General features: G+C 43.3%; 1 protein-coding gene across 7 annotated transcripts in view; it reads right to left on the bottom strand.

Moving 5' to 3' along the window:
- Positions 1 to 464: 464 nt before the first annotated feature.
- The window catches only part of LOC118368696 (phospholipid scramblase 2-like), a 32,896-nt gene continuing 16,369 nt past the window's right edge, over positions 465 to 16,991 (bottom strand). For 2 of the 7 annotated variants that reach the window (XM_052497166.1, XM_035753008.2), the window contains 6 exons: positions 4,376 to 4,707; positions 3,891 to 3,933; positions 3,489 to 3,709; positions 2,556 to 2,717; positions 2,169 to 2,330; positions 465 to 2,051 (listed from right to left, as the gene is read on the bottom strand). In XM_052497166.1, coding sequence (XP_052353126.1) covers positions 2,025 to 2,051; positions 2,169 to 2,330; positions 2,556 to 2,717; positions 3,489 to 3,709; positions 3,891 to 3,933; positions 4,376 to 4,707 — 947 coding nt within the window. In that variant the 3' untranslated portion in view covers positions 465 to 2,024. Of the gene's footprint in view, positions 2,052 to 2,168; positions 2,331 to 2,555; positions 2,718 to 3,488; positions 3,710 to 3,890; positions 3,934 to 4,375; positions 4,708 to 5,054; positions 5,208 to 7,005; positions 8,068 to 16,991 lie in introns of those variants that run through there. The other 5 variants (XM_035753007.2, XM_035753006.2, XM_035753009.2 and 2 more) reach the window with 5 other exon arrangements.

Genomic DNA, 16,991 nt, shown 5'->3' with positions numbered 1-16,991 from the left:
TGTAAGGCCACAGGATCTGTTTCTCCAATTTTTAACAGGTCTGTCATTTTGCTGGGCTTCATAAGCACCTCTCTCCATCCCAACCACCCTCAGTGGCCACTGGCCTAGTGGCGTCTGTCAATTGCAAAACATAGTTCAGGATTCAATCAATCCGGACGGCGGAAGATGTGTTCATTTTTAATGTGATCTCCGCAAATGCGGAACCATTACATTTAAAAAGATGCATAGCCAGAAAGAGGTGATCGGATTGAATCACAGACCTAAGACTCAATTCAATCCGTAACACTGACATGCTGTAGCTGGAATGAAATGTGTCATTTCCGATTGAGCCGGCATCAGCGGCGTTGACCGTCAGTGCAGGAACATTGGCTTTAACTGTATTTTGCGCTGCAGCAAAGCTCTCCAGCGATACGGATTGAATCGAGACGCAAGTGTAAAAATGCAGGTCACGCAGAATGGAAAAAAAGGGTACAAAACTGCTTTATTTACCACAACTGTTTGACCCAGGGCTGGATTCAATCTGTAGTGCCGAAGAGACGCATGGTTGAAATTCAAAAAGTCATTTTCGATTGAGCCGACATATGCAGTGTTTAATGCAAATGCAGAAATCTTGCATTTAAATTTCAATCACGCTGATCTTCAGCACTACTGTTTGAAACCAGACCCTTATTGCCTAATAGAAATAACACTCTCCCTAAACAGTGCAGAGTCATCATACTCACCCCATGAACAAAATGACACTATTTAAACACCAAAGGAAACAGTTTACCAAGAAATTGGCCGCAACTCTTCACTATGTCCCTTAAGTCAGGTAAGCACATTCCTTCATAAAGGTGTGCCCTGCAGGTAACTGATTCTGGGACAAAGTTGTTGTTTTTTAAGTGGATGAATGTAAATACTCAATGCTTCGCATCAATTATGTTACTTAATGATGATAGCTCCTTGAATCACTGACCATCACTGCTGCTGCAAAAAAAAAAAAGATGTTGACTCAGATGGCAGCCACCTCACTCTCTCCCACTTCCCCAGTGGCTATAGTTACTATCAGAAGTAGTAACATTAAAATGTTTGACAGCGTGAATGAATGGTGCTCGTCAAGGAACAACTGAGACCTGGAAAAACATACACTGAGAGTACAAAACATTAGGACCACCTTCCTAATATTGGAGTCGTACCCCCTTTTGCTCTCAGAACAGCCTCAGTTCGTCAGGGCATGGACTCTACAAGCGTTCCACAGGGATGCCGAATCCAATGCTTCCCACAGTTGTGTCAAGGTGGCTTATGGGTGGCGGAGCATTCTTGATACACACGGGAAAGTGTTGAGCGTGAAGAAGTCAGCAGCGGTGCAGTTCTTGACACAAACCGGTTTGCCTGGCACCTGCTACCATACCCCATTCAAAGGCACACATCTTTTGTCTCGCCCATTCACCCTCTGAACGGCACAAATACAGTCTCAAGGCTTAAAAATCCTACTTTAACCCGTCTCCTCCCCTTCATCTACACTGATTGAAGTGGATTTGACAGGTGACAGTAAGTAAGTAATGATTAACAGTAAGTAATCATAATTTAACACTAAAATAAAGAATCTAGAATGTAATACTGCAACTGAAGCAGTTTGGTATGATGAAATACTTGCCATGGCAGTGACTAAAAAGAAAATACTGAAAAAGTATTGAAGAACATGTAAAGTTTCCATATAGTTCTGAACCCCCAAATGTACATAGATAACCAAGAACAAATGCAAAAAACAGAAACTCAGTGGAGAGAGTGGAGAAACCCATGAAAGACAACTAAGGCCTACTATGTCTTATAGCCCAGTTGCTGATTCTTACATTCGGGTGGATAGCCTCTGGACTGTTTCTGTCTATGTAAGCTCATCAGATAAGACCTCACGTGTGACACAGAAAGAGTTCTAGGATTGGCAGCTTCCTCTAAGGTTTCAAATAATGAAGGAGTATCAAACAGAATCAGAAAAAAAGGGGGGGATTGCAAATGGCAACAGAAAGAGAGTTTGACTCAAGTGCTCAGTCCTTCTCGAAGAACATGAAATCCTGTGAGGCAGAAAAGAAGAAATGTCAACTAAATTTCCTCTTATCAACATAGTAATAGGACTTACGTGTCAAGTTCTGTGATTCAATTTTTTTTTTTAACAGACAAATGGGACTTACGATGAGGAAGCAGGCACCCATGAGCACAGCCTTCATCTTGACGTCCAGGTCCATGGGGAACTGGATGCCAAAGTTGTCCGTGTAGGTGAAGACCTCCTTTATCAGGCCACCCCACTGCTTACTGATGCGGCCGATGGGCTTGCCTCCATCTTCCCCCGTCAGCTACGAGTGTGCAGCAAAACACATGGGTCAGAGACAAAGATTTGCCCACTGCACCTCATCACATCCCTACTTCTGAAAGGATTAGATGAGTGTGTAGACAAAAGGGTAACTTAGCCAATCTTTTCTGGTCTAAAAGAAGTCCAAAGATAAGGTTTGTTCTCAGTTAAATAGGACTGTTATGAACCGATTTCACCGAAAGAAAGCCCAAACTGTATGACCCTTCACCTCAAAATTCACATCCCCGCAGCAGTTGCAGGCAAAGCAGGGTCCTTCCAGCTTCATTACGGTCTCTGTGTTGGCCCCCTTGATGGAGAACTTGGGCACGCAGGGGTTCCAGTCCTGGGACACATAGCCTATGGTGGTGCCAGGCGGGGCTTGGACCTCGAGCTGAGGGACACATTTGAAAGGTATTTGACCATGTTTACAATCAGGCTTTGGTCTGTACACTGTGGCTTTAAATAGCATGTGCTTGGCTTACTGCAAAGCTTGCTTCAGCAGGTAATATGGCACTGATTTGATGAGTGCATTGGTGTCCGATATTGGCGTTGCAATCACTATCATGACAAGGGTAATATGCTTCACATGGTAACTGTGGGGCTGTGTCTCCATAGACACTGAACTAATGTCTGACACTGCAGTCATAAGGGACCTTAGAAATGTACTATACTTCACGGCTCCACCTGTACCCGAATACCAGAGATCCTATCAGGGGCCCGAGCGGGTCCAGATCCAGAGTTCTAAATAATGCCACAGGTCAGAATGTACTGTGGTTCACCTGCCAGAAAATGTGATTCACTAGAGACAGAGCTGAAAGGTGAAGAGATGGCACCAGATCAAGACAGTCTGGGAGAGGGTTTGGACTGACAAAAGGACCATTCAGCGTCATTCATAGATCTTTACAAAGCAGACACTAAGGATTTGGTAGGACAGTACAAAATGGCTTTGAGTCCAAGAGTTTATTTTTAGCATTAGCATTGTTAACTTGTACTTCATACAGTGTTGTATAGCAATGCTAACCTGAGGATAAATAAAATAATTGCATTTTAGGTGACCTGTCCCTTTACTCCTAACACATCAAGACTCAATGATGATTTTATGCATTTTCTTTCCTGGTTACATAGTCAAATATTTGTCTCAGGGTTCAGTGCCCCATCGTACCTCTTGCAGGCAGCAGGGACACCAGCAGGAGGCACAGCGGAAGGGTCGTATGAGGCGGATGACCTCACGGTCCATGTTGTCCTTGATCTTCATGTCAAAGCTACGCAGGGCACCGCAGCAGTTGCGTGTGCAGCAGTCGTTCTTCTCCTTGGCCTTGTAGATCTTCTGACCCAGGCTGTTCTTGATCTCGTACTGGTTGTTGGTCTCAAAGCCAATGAACACTGAGGAGAGGGGAACGGAGGGAGGAGAAGGAAGAGGGGATGGTGGGGAAGGTGAGAGGACAAACGCAGGAACGTAAACAGGAAAACAGTAGTTTGGCGGTGGTCACTTTCATGATTTATCGATTTTTACAATGCCTTTACTTCTGTTCTCTCTGTACTCCAATAAGACTAGCAAGCTCACCTTCCAGCAACTCCACTTTTTGGTGTACAAGGAGCTGGTCAATCTGAAACGCAGAACAGAGTATGAGATAGTGTACAAAACATTAGGAACATCCTTCATGACAGACTGACCAGGTGAATCCAGGTGAAAGCTATGATCCCTTAATGTAACCTGTTAAATCAGTGTAGATGAAGGGGGGGGGGACACACACACAGGTTAAAGGACTTATAAGCCTTGAGATATGGATTGTGTATTTTACCTTTATTTAACCCGGATGACGCTGGGCCAATTATTCGCCGCCCTAAAAGACTACCAATCATGGCCGGGTTGTGATACATCCCAGGACTGAACCAAGGTCTGTAGTGATGCCTCTGTGGCTGAGATGCAGTGACTTAGACCGCTGTGCCATTCAGAAGTCCCTGTGTGTATGTTTGCCATGCAGAGGGATGTTTGTGAAATCAGTGTATTTAACAGCCTGTTGTGATACTCTCTCCAAGCAAACCTACCTGTGTTAGGTACTCCAGACCAGGTGGAACTCCAACAGGCACAACTGCTGCAGGGGTAGGGGTTGGGGAAATGGCTGCAGGAGGGCCCGAGTTAGGTGCACCGAATTCAGGCCCAGGACCACCATAGCCTGGGCCCATTTGAGGTACCCCATATTCGGGCATGGGCACAGGCTGATGCATCACATGCTGGCCTGGGTGGAGTTGTTTGTGGTTGTAGCCCATATGGAAGTCAATCAGTGGGGGAGCATTGTTAGGGTCACCATACCCACCATGAGGAACAGGGTAGGGTGCCGTGGAGTAACTTCCAGGACCCTGGTGAGGGGATGGGTAACCTGATGAAATAGTATTATAATACATTCATATTGGTAAAAAGCTAAACATGAATATGGAGTTATGGATGCAAATGTGGGGAGTGTGAACTGGTGTTATTAAAGGTCATGCATTGGAGATTCTGCATTAAGTAAATTATTGTATGGCATTAACAAAAGTGGGCCGTATTGCTGGACACCAATGGACTCCCCACAACGTACCACTCGTTCAATGGAAACTGCAAGGAACAAAAGTAATTTCACATAATCTAAGCTTCCAGCAACGTAGTTAGCCTTTTACACAGCAAGCTTTTTCTTATCTCGAATACACAGGAATAATAGCATTACAAAAATCCTATTGGGGAAAATACCCAGGGGGAGTTTCATTATGGTGCAACAGGGGAATTTGTGATTAACTGTTGTCAAGAATCTGCGGTCGTCCTGCTCAGAATCGAATTCCAGTCGAAGGATTTTGACCACTGCTTACTATTCTTATCAGGCAGTGGCTGGATGGCAAACAATGTCTAAAAAAATACACAAAATGGGTACTTAAAATTAATATTTTGAATGGTGAAAAATGACATTTCAGAATCTAGACAACTCCATACTTAAAAACACTATAAAAGTAGTTACAAGATGTCTATCATATGCACGTTTCACAGATCATAGGTCTTACAGGAGGGCATGTATAGGTCTAAAAAGGGACTAAAATTGCCACTTTCATGATTTTCTCAAAAATGGTTTGTGATACAAATGTAAATACTGTCAATCATCCTTCCTCCCAATGAAGTTACTATGTGACACTTGCCAGAACAATCTGAGATTCCAAAAATATTTCCAGGCTACGCTGGCATGGAATCACCCAGATGTATCGCTGCACCCATTTCCACCTCTAAGGTAGGAAAACAAAAAGGTTGACTAGCTTTCTTTTTACTGAAAAATTGCTCCTGGATTACAGACACCTAGACCAAGAGTGGGGAGATTGAGAGCAGCAGATGTTTGCACTTTCCCTTTTTGTAAACTACTGAAAGTAAAGATATTTTGTTTTGGAAGCAAAGAACATTTTTACATTGTGCATTTAAATGTAAGAACATGAATTGACTTGTCAAAATTGGGATGGTCTTTTTTAGTATTGAAATAAGACATTTCATACATCCTTTTTCCGACTTCAACAATTCGGGAGAGGGTAAAGTTTCAGTTGAGAGCCTCGAGGAATGTGGAGTAGAAGCAGGGGTGTATTCACTAGGAACCCAACAGAACGCAATGGGAAGTGACCTAACTGAATTTGTCCAATAGAAACTTGTTTCCGTTTCTAAACGTTTTCCATTAGCTAAGGTGTGAAGTAATGATTACAACCCTGGTGAAGAAAAACACCAGTTCAGTTATCTATTCATTCAGGAGAGGCTCAAGTCACCGTTTGTGATGTCAAACAGATTCACATTTACACCCCTTTGTGTTCTCAAACATTGCAGCTTGAGGGCATTGGGCACAAATTGGTGGCAGAACACCAACCTGGTGTCAGCATTTTGTACGTTTCGCATGGTAACCGAGTGGCGCAGCGGTCTAAAGCACTGCATCTCAGCGCTAGAGGCGTCACTACAGACCCCCTGGTTTGAATCCAGGCTGTATCACAACCGGCCGTGATTGGGAGTCCCATAGACGCACAATTGGCCCAGCGTTGTCCGGGTTTGGCCGGTGTCATTGTAAATAACGTTAACGGATTTACCTAGTTAAATAAATAATTGGTAGATGTCCATCACCCCTTTCGTATGTGTCACGAATAACAACTCGTATTATATGTTACGAATTTGCAAAACGTATGGTAATGTAACGAATTCCAAAAACGCCTACATGCTGCTTAAGGGTGAATTTGACTACCTTTGGATTTTGAGGCTCATACGAGTGTCCTGCTAAGATAATGTCTAATTGTCGCAAATCAACTGTATTATACTTTTTAAACTAACCCAAGGCTTTTTGGATAGCCTTTGCTACTGCCTGTCAATGTACATTAGCATCCTAGCTGACAACCGCTACATCCAAAATAGTTATTTTGCAAAGACCAACCATCTTAGGCGTTTGAGATGCCAAAACAGTTATATTGTTTAAGTAATACAAAATGTAATTCTATGCTAGGTTGAAAGGGAGCAGACGGCGATTACTTTCTTTATACAGCCAAAGCCAAAAGTTGAACTTCTGTGTGTAACGTCAGTCATGTACTGAAAAGGGGACGATGAACACAGACAGTTACCTGCAAAGATGCAATTTATGAGAAAAAACAACCCCAGTATAATATGATAATTAAATTATGTAGAACATATTTACCTGGGGCTGCCATGACTTAGTGGACAAGCAGTGGCTGGCAGGCGGATTTACGCGTAGCGTTGTGCGGTGAGAGTCGGGAAGCACGTTCAGGGAGTGAGTGGGTGATTTAATAAAAACCAAGAACATGAAACAGAAACAAAGATGCATGGGGAAAGAACCAAAGGGGCAGGTAATCAAGGAAGTGATGAGTCCATGTATTTGACGATGCGCTGGTGCGCGTAACGATGGTGACAGGTGTGCGCCATAACGAGCAGCCTGGTGACCTGGAAGCCGGAGTGGGAGCACGCGTGACAACCTCCTCCCCGAAATGCAGCTTCAGCCGCAGGATGCCGACCAAAATGAAGATCCCAGGGAACAGGAGCGGACCGGTCACCTCTGCAGAGGCGCAGGAAAGCCGTCAATCCGGCTAAGACGAAGGAGCATGACGACAGAGCGCTGGAGAGCATAACTGACCGTACCCCGTCCCCGGCGCATACGGCTCCAGGCGCAGAACGCCAACCCAAAGGACGATGCCCGGGATCATGAGCGGACCGGTCACCCCCGCTGATGCGCGGGAACCTGTCGCCGGCTGGTACGCGGGAACCTGACAGACCGGCTGAGGCAAGGGAGCCTGGCGATCTTGGCGAAGGCATGAAAGACCAGCGAGCCCGTCGAGGCATGAGAGCCTGTCGATCCGGGCTGAGGCATGAAAGCCTATAGCAGCTCCCAGACCCAACTTCATTCCCACCTAACTCGAAAAAAACACTCCATGATGCTTCATTCTGTAAGGATGTGCGCTGAGAGTCGGGAAGCATGTTCAGGGAGTGAGTGTTTTAATAAAATAAACAGACCATAATACAAAACAAGAACAACGCACAGACATGAAACAATGACATCTGGGGAAGGAACCAAAGGAGTGACATATATAGGGCAGGTAATCAAGGGAGTGATGGAGTCCAGGTGAGTCTGACGACGCGCAGGTGCGTGTAACGACGGTGACAGGTGTGCGCCAAAACGAGCAGCCTGGTGACCTAGAGGCCGGAGAGGAAGCACACGTGACACTTGTCCACTCCCGTAGACTCTATGGAGGCAAAAAGAAAACTATGGCAAGACCAATTTCAGCATTCTGAGTCAAACAGATCAAAATATATAAACATGTGCCCGTTATGGCACCACTGATATTAATGTTCTTGCATATGTTGAGTCTTGACATTGTTTGCAGCACGTATACCAAATTGTGTTACAATATGAATATTCTTGACTGATTCATATGCATTTATGTTCCAGAACACGCCCACATGAATGTGTATTGGTCAATTGCGGCAATGTTGTTTTAGGTACTGGTCTGGACCTTTGTAAATCAAGTTTCATGCAGATTGGTGCCAAAAGAGTAGCATTTTAATTGTTTTTCACAAAATTCTAAATTGAGGAAAATACATCATGGTGGACCCTATGGATCCAAAGGTAAATGTGTTCCTTTGGACGAGAGGGACCGATGTATCGCCTTTCATGACTTTAGGTAAAACCGTGTGAGGGCCGTGAACTTTCAAAGTTTGCATTTTCCGTCTCTTGTTATAGCGCCATTATCTGGGCAATCAGCGTAATTTGTAAATGGCTGATGCATCATTCACCCAAGTTTCGTCAAAATCAGGCCAGTGCTGTCTGAGATAAAAACGTATGAATGAACGTACAGGACGGAGACAGATTCACATGCCCCCCCCGACTTCATCGTGGGGGACAATGATGGATTGGTGGGCTAGGGGTATAAAAAGCAGAGCAGAGAGAACAGGGTTGTTGTGAAAGAGAGAGAGAATGACACTAAACATGTTCCCCAGTCCAGACAAACCATTAACAATAAGACGCTATAAAAACAACATTTGTCCTTTCATAATTCTCCAACATAAGATCTAAAACATCCATCCATAGAGCCCCACAGTGGAGTTGTCATAATACCCATAAAACCTAGTGGTCAAACAGGGAAATGGTTCCAATCGTTTTTCCACCATATATTTTTCTAAAATCCCTTATGGGAGAAAGAAGTGAATGGTGGAAAAACCATTAGAAACATTTCCCTGTTTGACCGCTTGGTTCTATGGGTATTGTGACTCATTTTGTGGTACTCTATGTATAATGTATAATGTACATTTAATAATGTAAATTTGCCACTCAACATTCTAAAAGCATGTGGTTATGCAACTTGTTTGATATACAGCACATACAATACACCCAATAAGCAAATAAGTATTTCAGTTTCTTCCAATAGACACTGTGAGATGAGACATGATGTCAATTGGTGACAGAGAGAGGACGCTGTGTTACTGCCACCAACAGCACAGGTGTTGAAATTACTTTTAGAATTAGAAGCTAGGCACTAACAAGTGTTCGCTTAGCTAGCATTGTACTAGCTTGCGCACATAAAATTCATTCATTCAAGGATTAGACAAATATGTTCATTCAATAGAGAATTGCGTGAAACATAATATATACAGTTGAAGTCGGAGGTTTACATACACTTAGGTTGGAGTCATTAAAACCAGTTTTTCAACCAGTCCACAAATTTCTTGTTAACAAACTATAGTTTTGTCCATGAGACAAGTAATTTTTCAACAATTGTTTAGAGATAGATTATTTCACTTATAATTCACTGTATCACAATTCCAGTGGGTCAGAAGTTTGCATACACTAAGTTGACTGTGCCTTTAAACAGCTTGGAAAACTCTAGAAAATGCTGTCATGGCTTTAGAAGCTTCTGATAGGCTAATTTACATAATTTGAGTCAATTGGGGGTGTACATGTGGATGTATTTCAATGCCTACCTTCAAACTCAGTGCCTCTTTGCTTGACATCATGGGAAAATCCAAAGACATCAGCCAAGACCTCAGAAAAATAATTGTAGACCTCCACAAGTCTGGCTCATCCTTGGGAACAATTTCCAAACACCTGAAGGTACCACGTTCATCTGTACAAACAATAGTACGCAAGTATAACACCATGGGACCACGCAGCCGTCATACCGCTCAGGAAGGAGATGCGTTCTGTCTCCTAGAGATGAAAGTACTTTGGTGCGAAAAGTGCAAATCAATCCCAGAACAACAGCAAAGGACCTTGTGAAGATGCTGGAGGAAACAGGTGCAAAAGTATCTATATCCACAATAAAACGAGTCCTATATTGACCTGAAAGGCCACTCAGCAAGGAAGAAGCCACTGCTCCAAAACCACCATAAAAAAGCCAGACAACGGTTTGCAACTGCACATGGGGACAAAGATCGTACTTTTTGGAGAAATGTCCTCTGGTCTGATGAAACAAAAATAGAACGGTTTGACCATAATGACCATCGTTATGTTTGGAGGAAAAAGGAGGAGGCTTGTAAACCGAAGAACACCATCCCAACCGTGAAGCACGGGGGTGGCAGCAGCATGTTGTGGGGGTGCTTTGCTGCAGGAGGGACTGGTGCACTTCACAAAATAGATGGCTTCATGAGGGAGGAAAATTATGTGGATATATTGAAACCACATCTCAAGACATCAATCACAAAGTTAAAGCTTGGTCGCAAATGGGTCTTACAAATGGACAATGACCCCAAGCATACTTCCAAAGTTGTGGCAAAATGTCTTAAGGACAACAAAGTCAAGGTATTGGAGTGGCCATCACAAAGCCCTGACCTCAAACCTATAGAAAAATTGTGGGCAGAACTGAAAAAGCGTGTACAAGCAAGGAGGCTTTACAAACCAGACTCAGTTACACCAGCTCTGTCAGCAGGAATGGGCCAACATACACCCAACTTTTTGTGGGAAGCTTGTGGAAGGCTACCCAAAACAGTTGACCCAAGTTAAACAATTTGAAGGCAATGCTACCAAATACTAATTGAGTGTATGTAAACTGCTGACCCACTGGGAATGTGATAAAACAAATAAAAGCTTAAATAAATCCTTCTGCCTAGTATTATTCTGACATTTCACATTCTTACAATAAAGTGGTGAACCTAACTGACCTAAGACAGGGAATTTTTACTAGGATTAAATGTCGGAAATTTTGAAAAACTTAGCCAAATGCTTTTGGCTAAGGTGTATGTAAACTTCTGACTTCAACTGTATAACAGTGGTTATAATGGTTAGTCAAGGACTGAAATATATACATATAGGATCACCACTTTTATAAGTACCTAGGTGTCTGGCTAGACTGTAAACTCTCCTTCCAGACTCATATCAAACATCTCCAATCGAAAATCAAATCAAGAGTCGGCTTTCTATTCCGCAACAAAGCCTCCTTCACTCACGCCGCCAAACTTACCCTAGTAAAACTGACTATCCTACCGATCCTCGACTTTGGCGATGTCATCTACAAAATTGCTTCCAACACTCTACTCAGCAAACTGGATGCAGTTTATCACAGTGCCATCCGTTTTGTCACTAAAGCACCTTATACCACCCACCACTGCGACTTGTATGCACTAGTCGGCTGGCCCTCGCTACATATTCGTCGCCAGACCAGCTGGCTCCAGGTCATCTACAAGTCCATGCTAGGTAAAGCTCCGCCTTATCTCAGTTCTCTGGTCACGATGGCAACACCCATCCATAGCACGCGCTCCAGCAGGTGTATCTCACTGATCATCCCTAAAGCCAACACCTCCTTTGGCCGCCTTTCTTTCCAGTACTCTGCTGCCTGTGACTGGAACGAATTGCAAAAATCGCTGAAGTTGGAGACTTTTATCTCCCTCACCAACTTCAAACATCTGCTATCTGAGCAGCTAACCGATCGATTTATTTCAATTGACTGATTTCCTTAAATGAACTGTAACGCAGCCCATTCTTGCATAATCAGTGATTGGAGTTTTTCAGAATATGTTGGTTTTTGTTTGTCCACCCGCCTCTTGAGGATTGACCACAAATTCTCAATGGGATTAAGGTCCGGGGAGTTTCCTGGCCATGGACCCAAAATATCAATGTTTTGTTCCCCGAGTCACTTAGTTATCACTTTTGCCTTATAGCAAGGTGCTCCATCATGCTGGAAAAGGCATTGTTCGTCACCTAACTGTTCCTGCATGGTTGGGAGAAGTTGCTCTCGGAGGATGTGTTGGTACCAGTCTTTATTCATGGCTGTGTTCTTAAGCAAAATTGTGAGTGAGCCCACTCCCTTGTCTGAGAAGCAAACCCACACATGAATGGTCTCAGGATGCTTTACTGTTGGCATGACACAGGACTGATGGTAGCGCTCACCGTGTCTTCTCTGGACAAGCTTTTTACCCCAGTCCTCAGCAGTCCAATCCCTGTACCTTTTTCAGAATATCAGTCTGTCCCTGATGTTTTCCTGGATAGAAGTGGCTTCTTTACTGCCCTTCTTGACACCAGGCCATCCTCCAAAAGTCTTTGCCACACTGTGCGTGCAGATGCACTCACACCTGCCTGCTGCCATTCCTGGGCAAGCTCTGTACTGGTGGTGCCCCGATCCCGCAGCTGAATCAACTTTAGGAGATGGTCCTGGTGTTTGCTGGACTTTCTTGGGCACCCTGAAGCCTTCTTTACAACAATTGTACCGCTCTCCTTGAAGTTCTTGATGATCTGATAAATGGTTGATTTAGGTGCAATCTTACTGGCAGCAATATCCTTGCCTGTGAAGCCTTTTTTGTGCAAAGCAATGATGAGGGCATGTGTTTCCTTGCAGGTAACCATGGTTGACAGAGTAAGAACAATGATTCCAAGCACCACCCTCCTTTTGAAGCTTCCAGTCTGTTAATCGAACTCAATCAGCATGACAGAGTGATCTCCAGCCTTGTCCTCGTCAACACTCACACCTGTGTTAACGAGACAATCACTGACATGATGTTAGCTGGTCCTTTTGTGGCAGGGCTGAAATGCAGTGGAAATGTTTTTTGGGGGATTCAGTTCATTTGCATGGTAAAGGGGAACTTTCCAATTCATTGCAATTCATCTGACCACTCTTCATAACATTCTGGAGTATATGCAAATTGCCATCATACAAACTGAGGCAGCATACTTTGTGAAAATTAATATTTGTGTCATTCTCAAAACTTTTGGCCATGACTGTACACCTTTAATTTGATCAACATGCCTCCCCTTTGATCTTCTACAAATAGTTATCAAATTACAGCTGTGTTTATTAATTAACGTACGTATCTGATTTTCAATGGCTTCCAGTCCAATGACACATACATAAACCACTTGATGTTATCTCACTGACTGCCCTACTCCTTAGTACACCCATTAGAATTGCCATTTTCATTGCACTGATTTTTATATGACTATCTCCTGTGATACATGTAATTTTAAATACCTTCCTATCTACCATATTTTAGCTACAGGTCTACAGAAAATTGCAAAGTGTTCCATGACCTCTCTTAAAAAAGTTACACTTTAAATATTTTCAAAATTCCTCCCCTTTGATTTTCAACAAATATTAATCCTATTACAGATATGGTTATTAATTCACATACATATCTAATTTTCAATAGCTTCTAGTCCAAATGACATATACTGTACATCTAAAACCACTGGAGTTCATGTCTTTGACCACCCCTGTCCATATGTAAAATAGACTTGCTTCCGTCTCTCATTTTGCCCCAAACTGGGCTAGAAACGGGGACCCTCTGAACACATCTTCAATAGTCACCCAGGAAGCATCGTTACCTATCGCTCCACAAAAGCCACAACTCTTGCAGAGCAAGGGAAACAACTACTTCAAGGTGCCGGAGCGACTGAGGTTACTGGTTGAAACGCTACTAGCGCTCACAGCTAACTTGCTAGACATTTCACACAGGTTAAATATAGTAAATGTTATATTTCACGGTTATATGAATATTTCCTGTGATATGTCTCATTTTCAATACCTCACTGTCCATATATGCTGGATTCGTTGACCTCTCGTTTCATTTTTTCATAATTCATCACCTTTGATTTTCTACAAATACACTGTACTCTACACGGAGCCTTTTTATAAAATAATTTATGAGATTGGAGAACACATTGGGAATCTTTCTAGATACTTGATATCCTTTGTCTGTGCTTATTGACTGCCCTCTTCAATTCAAACCACAGGTTTTTAATGGGGTTCATGTCCCATTGCAAAATGGCCATTGTAAAATGTTGATTTTGTGGTCAATTTACCATATATTTTGCTTGGGGTTATTGTCTTGCAGCAGAGGCAACCAGGTTTTGGGCTAAAATGTCCTGGTTCATGATGCAGTTGACCTTAACAACGGCCCCGGGACCAGTAGAAGCAAAATAGCCTCATAACATCAAAGATCCACAATATTTTACACTAGGTATGAGGGTACTTTTCTCCATATGCTTCCGTTTCTCAACGCCAAACCCACCTCTGATGTGCGTAGCCTAAGAGTGCTACTTTCATAGCATCGGACCATTTGTTTCCTAATCCCTCCCAAAAGCATTGAAGATCATTTTCAAGTTCCATTTCAAGTTATAAAATAAATCTAACCAAATCTGCCCTACTGCCTATCAAGACACTGGTGGAGGAATCCATCTCTATTTATGTAATCCCAATCATTTCCCATTTTAAATATTTGGGAATATATATATTTCCTTCCTTAGATAAAACCATTTGCTTTAACCAGCAGAATATCTATTGCCAAAATTAATATATTGCCACGGTTGAATTTCTGTAGTTCAATGCTTCCCTTGTCTTCCTGGATAAAATCAAAATGTATATGGCAAGGTAAGCGAGCCTGGGAACAATTAGGGAACGACATAGGAGGATTATCCATACCAAATTTAAATAGTATTTCCAGGCACTAGCATTTCGTCCCATCCTAAATTGGTTTAAACATGATTATTCCGTTCAATTAATATGGTGTCTCCTGTTGCCATGGAAGAGGTGGTATTCACTGATACACAACATGACCAAAAGAATGCGGACATCTGCTCGTCGAACATCTCATTTCAAAATCATGGGCATTAATATGGAGTTGGTACCCTCTTTGCTGCTATAACATCCTCCACTCTTCTGGGAAGGCTTTCCACTAGATATTGGAGCATTGCTGTGGGGACTTTCTTCCATTCAACCACAAGAGCATTAGTGAGGTTGGACACTGATGTTGGGTGATTAGGCCTGGCTCACAGTGGGCGCTCCAATTCATCCCAAAGATGTTTGATGTGTCTGAGGTCAGGGCTCTGTGCAGGCCAGTCAAGTTCTTCCATACCGATCTTGACAAACCATTTCTGTATGGACGTTGCTTTGTGCACGGGGACATTGTCATGCTGGAACAGGAAAGGACCTTCCACAAACTGTTGCCATAAAGTTGGAAACACAGAGTCGTCTAGAATGTCATTGTATGCTGTAGAGTTAAGATTCCTGTTCACTGGAACTAAGGAGCCCGAACTGTGAAAAACATTCCCAGACCATTACTCCTCCTCCACCAAACTTTACAGTTAGCACTATGCATTCGGGTAGGTAGCATTCTCCTGGCAGCCACCAAACCCAGATTTGTCCATCGGACTGCCAGATGGTGAAGTGTGATTCATGTGTGTCCACTGCTCCAGAGTCCAATGGCCGCGAGCTTTAAACCACTCTAGCTGACGCTTGGCATTGCGCATGGTGATCCCAGGCTTGTTTGCGGCTGCTCGGCCATGGAATCCCATTTCATGAAGCTACCGACAAACGGTTCTTGTGCTGAAGTTCCAGAGGCAGTTTGGAACTCGGTAATGAGTATTGCAACTGAGGACAGAGAATTTGTAAGCGCTACAAGCTTCAGCACTCGGCGGTCCCGTTCTGTGAGCTTGTGTGACCTACCACTTCGCAGCTGAGCCATTGTTGCTCCTAGACGTTTCACTTCAGAATAACAGCACTTACAATTGACCGGGGCAGCTCTAGCAGGGAAGAAATTTGACGAACTGAGTGGTTGGAAAAGTGGAATCCTATGAAAGTGCCACGTTGAAAGTCACAGAGCTCTTCATTAAGGCCATTCCACTGCCAATGTTTGTCTATGGAGATTGCATGGCTGTGTGCTCAATTTGATACACCTGTCAGAAACGGTTGTGGCTGAAATAGGCGAATCCACTAATTTGAAGGGTTGTCCACATACTTTTGTATATATTGTGTATATCCCTTAAACAATGTAAATTACGCTTTGGTCATGTTATTTCTCACACAATTTCAATTTGGCACAAGCATGCCCATACTCTGTTTCACAATAGCTCCTTGCAATCTGTAGGGATGTCTTTTGCCCCAATGGTCCAAATGTGGAATCCATACCCTTGCCAATAGCATGGACAGTAATGGTTTGAGAACATTCCAAGATTTGAAAGACACACTTTACCAGGCAAATCTTTTTTTTCCTACAACTTAGGTCAGCTATGTTGGCCTATGGAGTCCCTTGGGAAACCCAACTACCGAACCATCCAGTGATGGGATTTATAAATAAATTATAGGCGCTCCCTAAAAGGACTGGTCTCTATAATATATAAACAACTTTTGGAAAGCTCATATTGTGAGCTAGCCATTAAAAAGGTATGGTCCACAGATTTACTTGTATCTGAACAACTGGAACAGAATACGGAAAAATATGACCTTGGCATCCCATAATCTGAACCATCAATTTATACATTTTAAGTTTGTTCACAGACTGCATTTAATACCAAGGAAACATTTTACCATGAAATTGGCCCCAACTCCAAATCTTCACTGTGTCCCATAAGCAGTGGCGGATTTAGGTATAGGTCGCATGGGCGGCATCTTACTGGGGGCGGCACGATGTGCCCGCACAAAACAATTGGATTAGTGAAATTTGCATGATAGGTTTTCTATCGCTCGTTTGCACGTCACGTCAATGATATCATGTCACCGTGTGGGACTGTGGATCAATTAACCTTGTCGGAGTGGACGCCCTGATTCTAGTTTGTGAGTTAGGCAGGCTACTGCCTGGGAAGGTCTCCCACTCAGAAGTACGAGATGGGGAGGGGGTAGGTTGACCTCAGGTCTCCCCACTGGGAGCCTGAGGTAGGGGGAGCGGGGGAATCTATCAAATTGCGCACCT

The sequence above is a fragment of the Oncorhynchus keta genome, chromosome 35 (assembly GCF_023373465.1).
Source record: "Oncorhynchus keta strain PuntledgeMale-10-30-2019 chromosome 35, Oket_V2, whole genome shotgun sequence".
NCBI classification, from domain to species: domain Eukaryota; kingdom Metazoa; phylum Chordata; class Actinopteri; order Salmoniformes; family Salmonidae; genus Oncorhynchus; species Oncorhynchus keta.
Note: the sequence above shows the minus strand (reverse complement) of the source record. Positions and strands in the feature narration are given on the sequence as shown.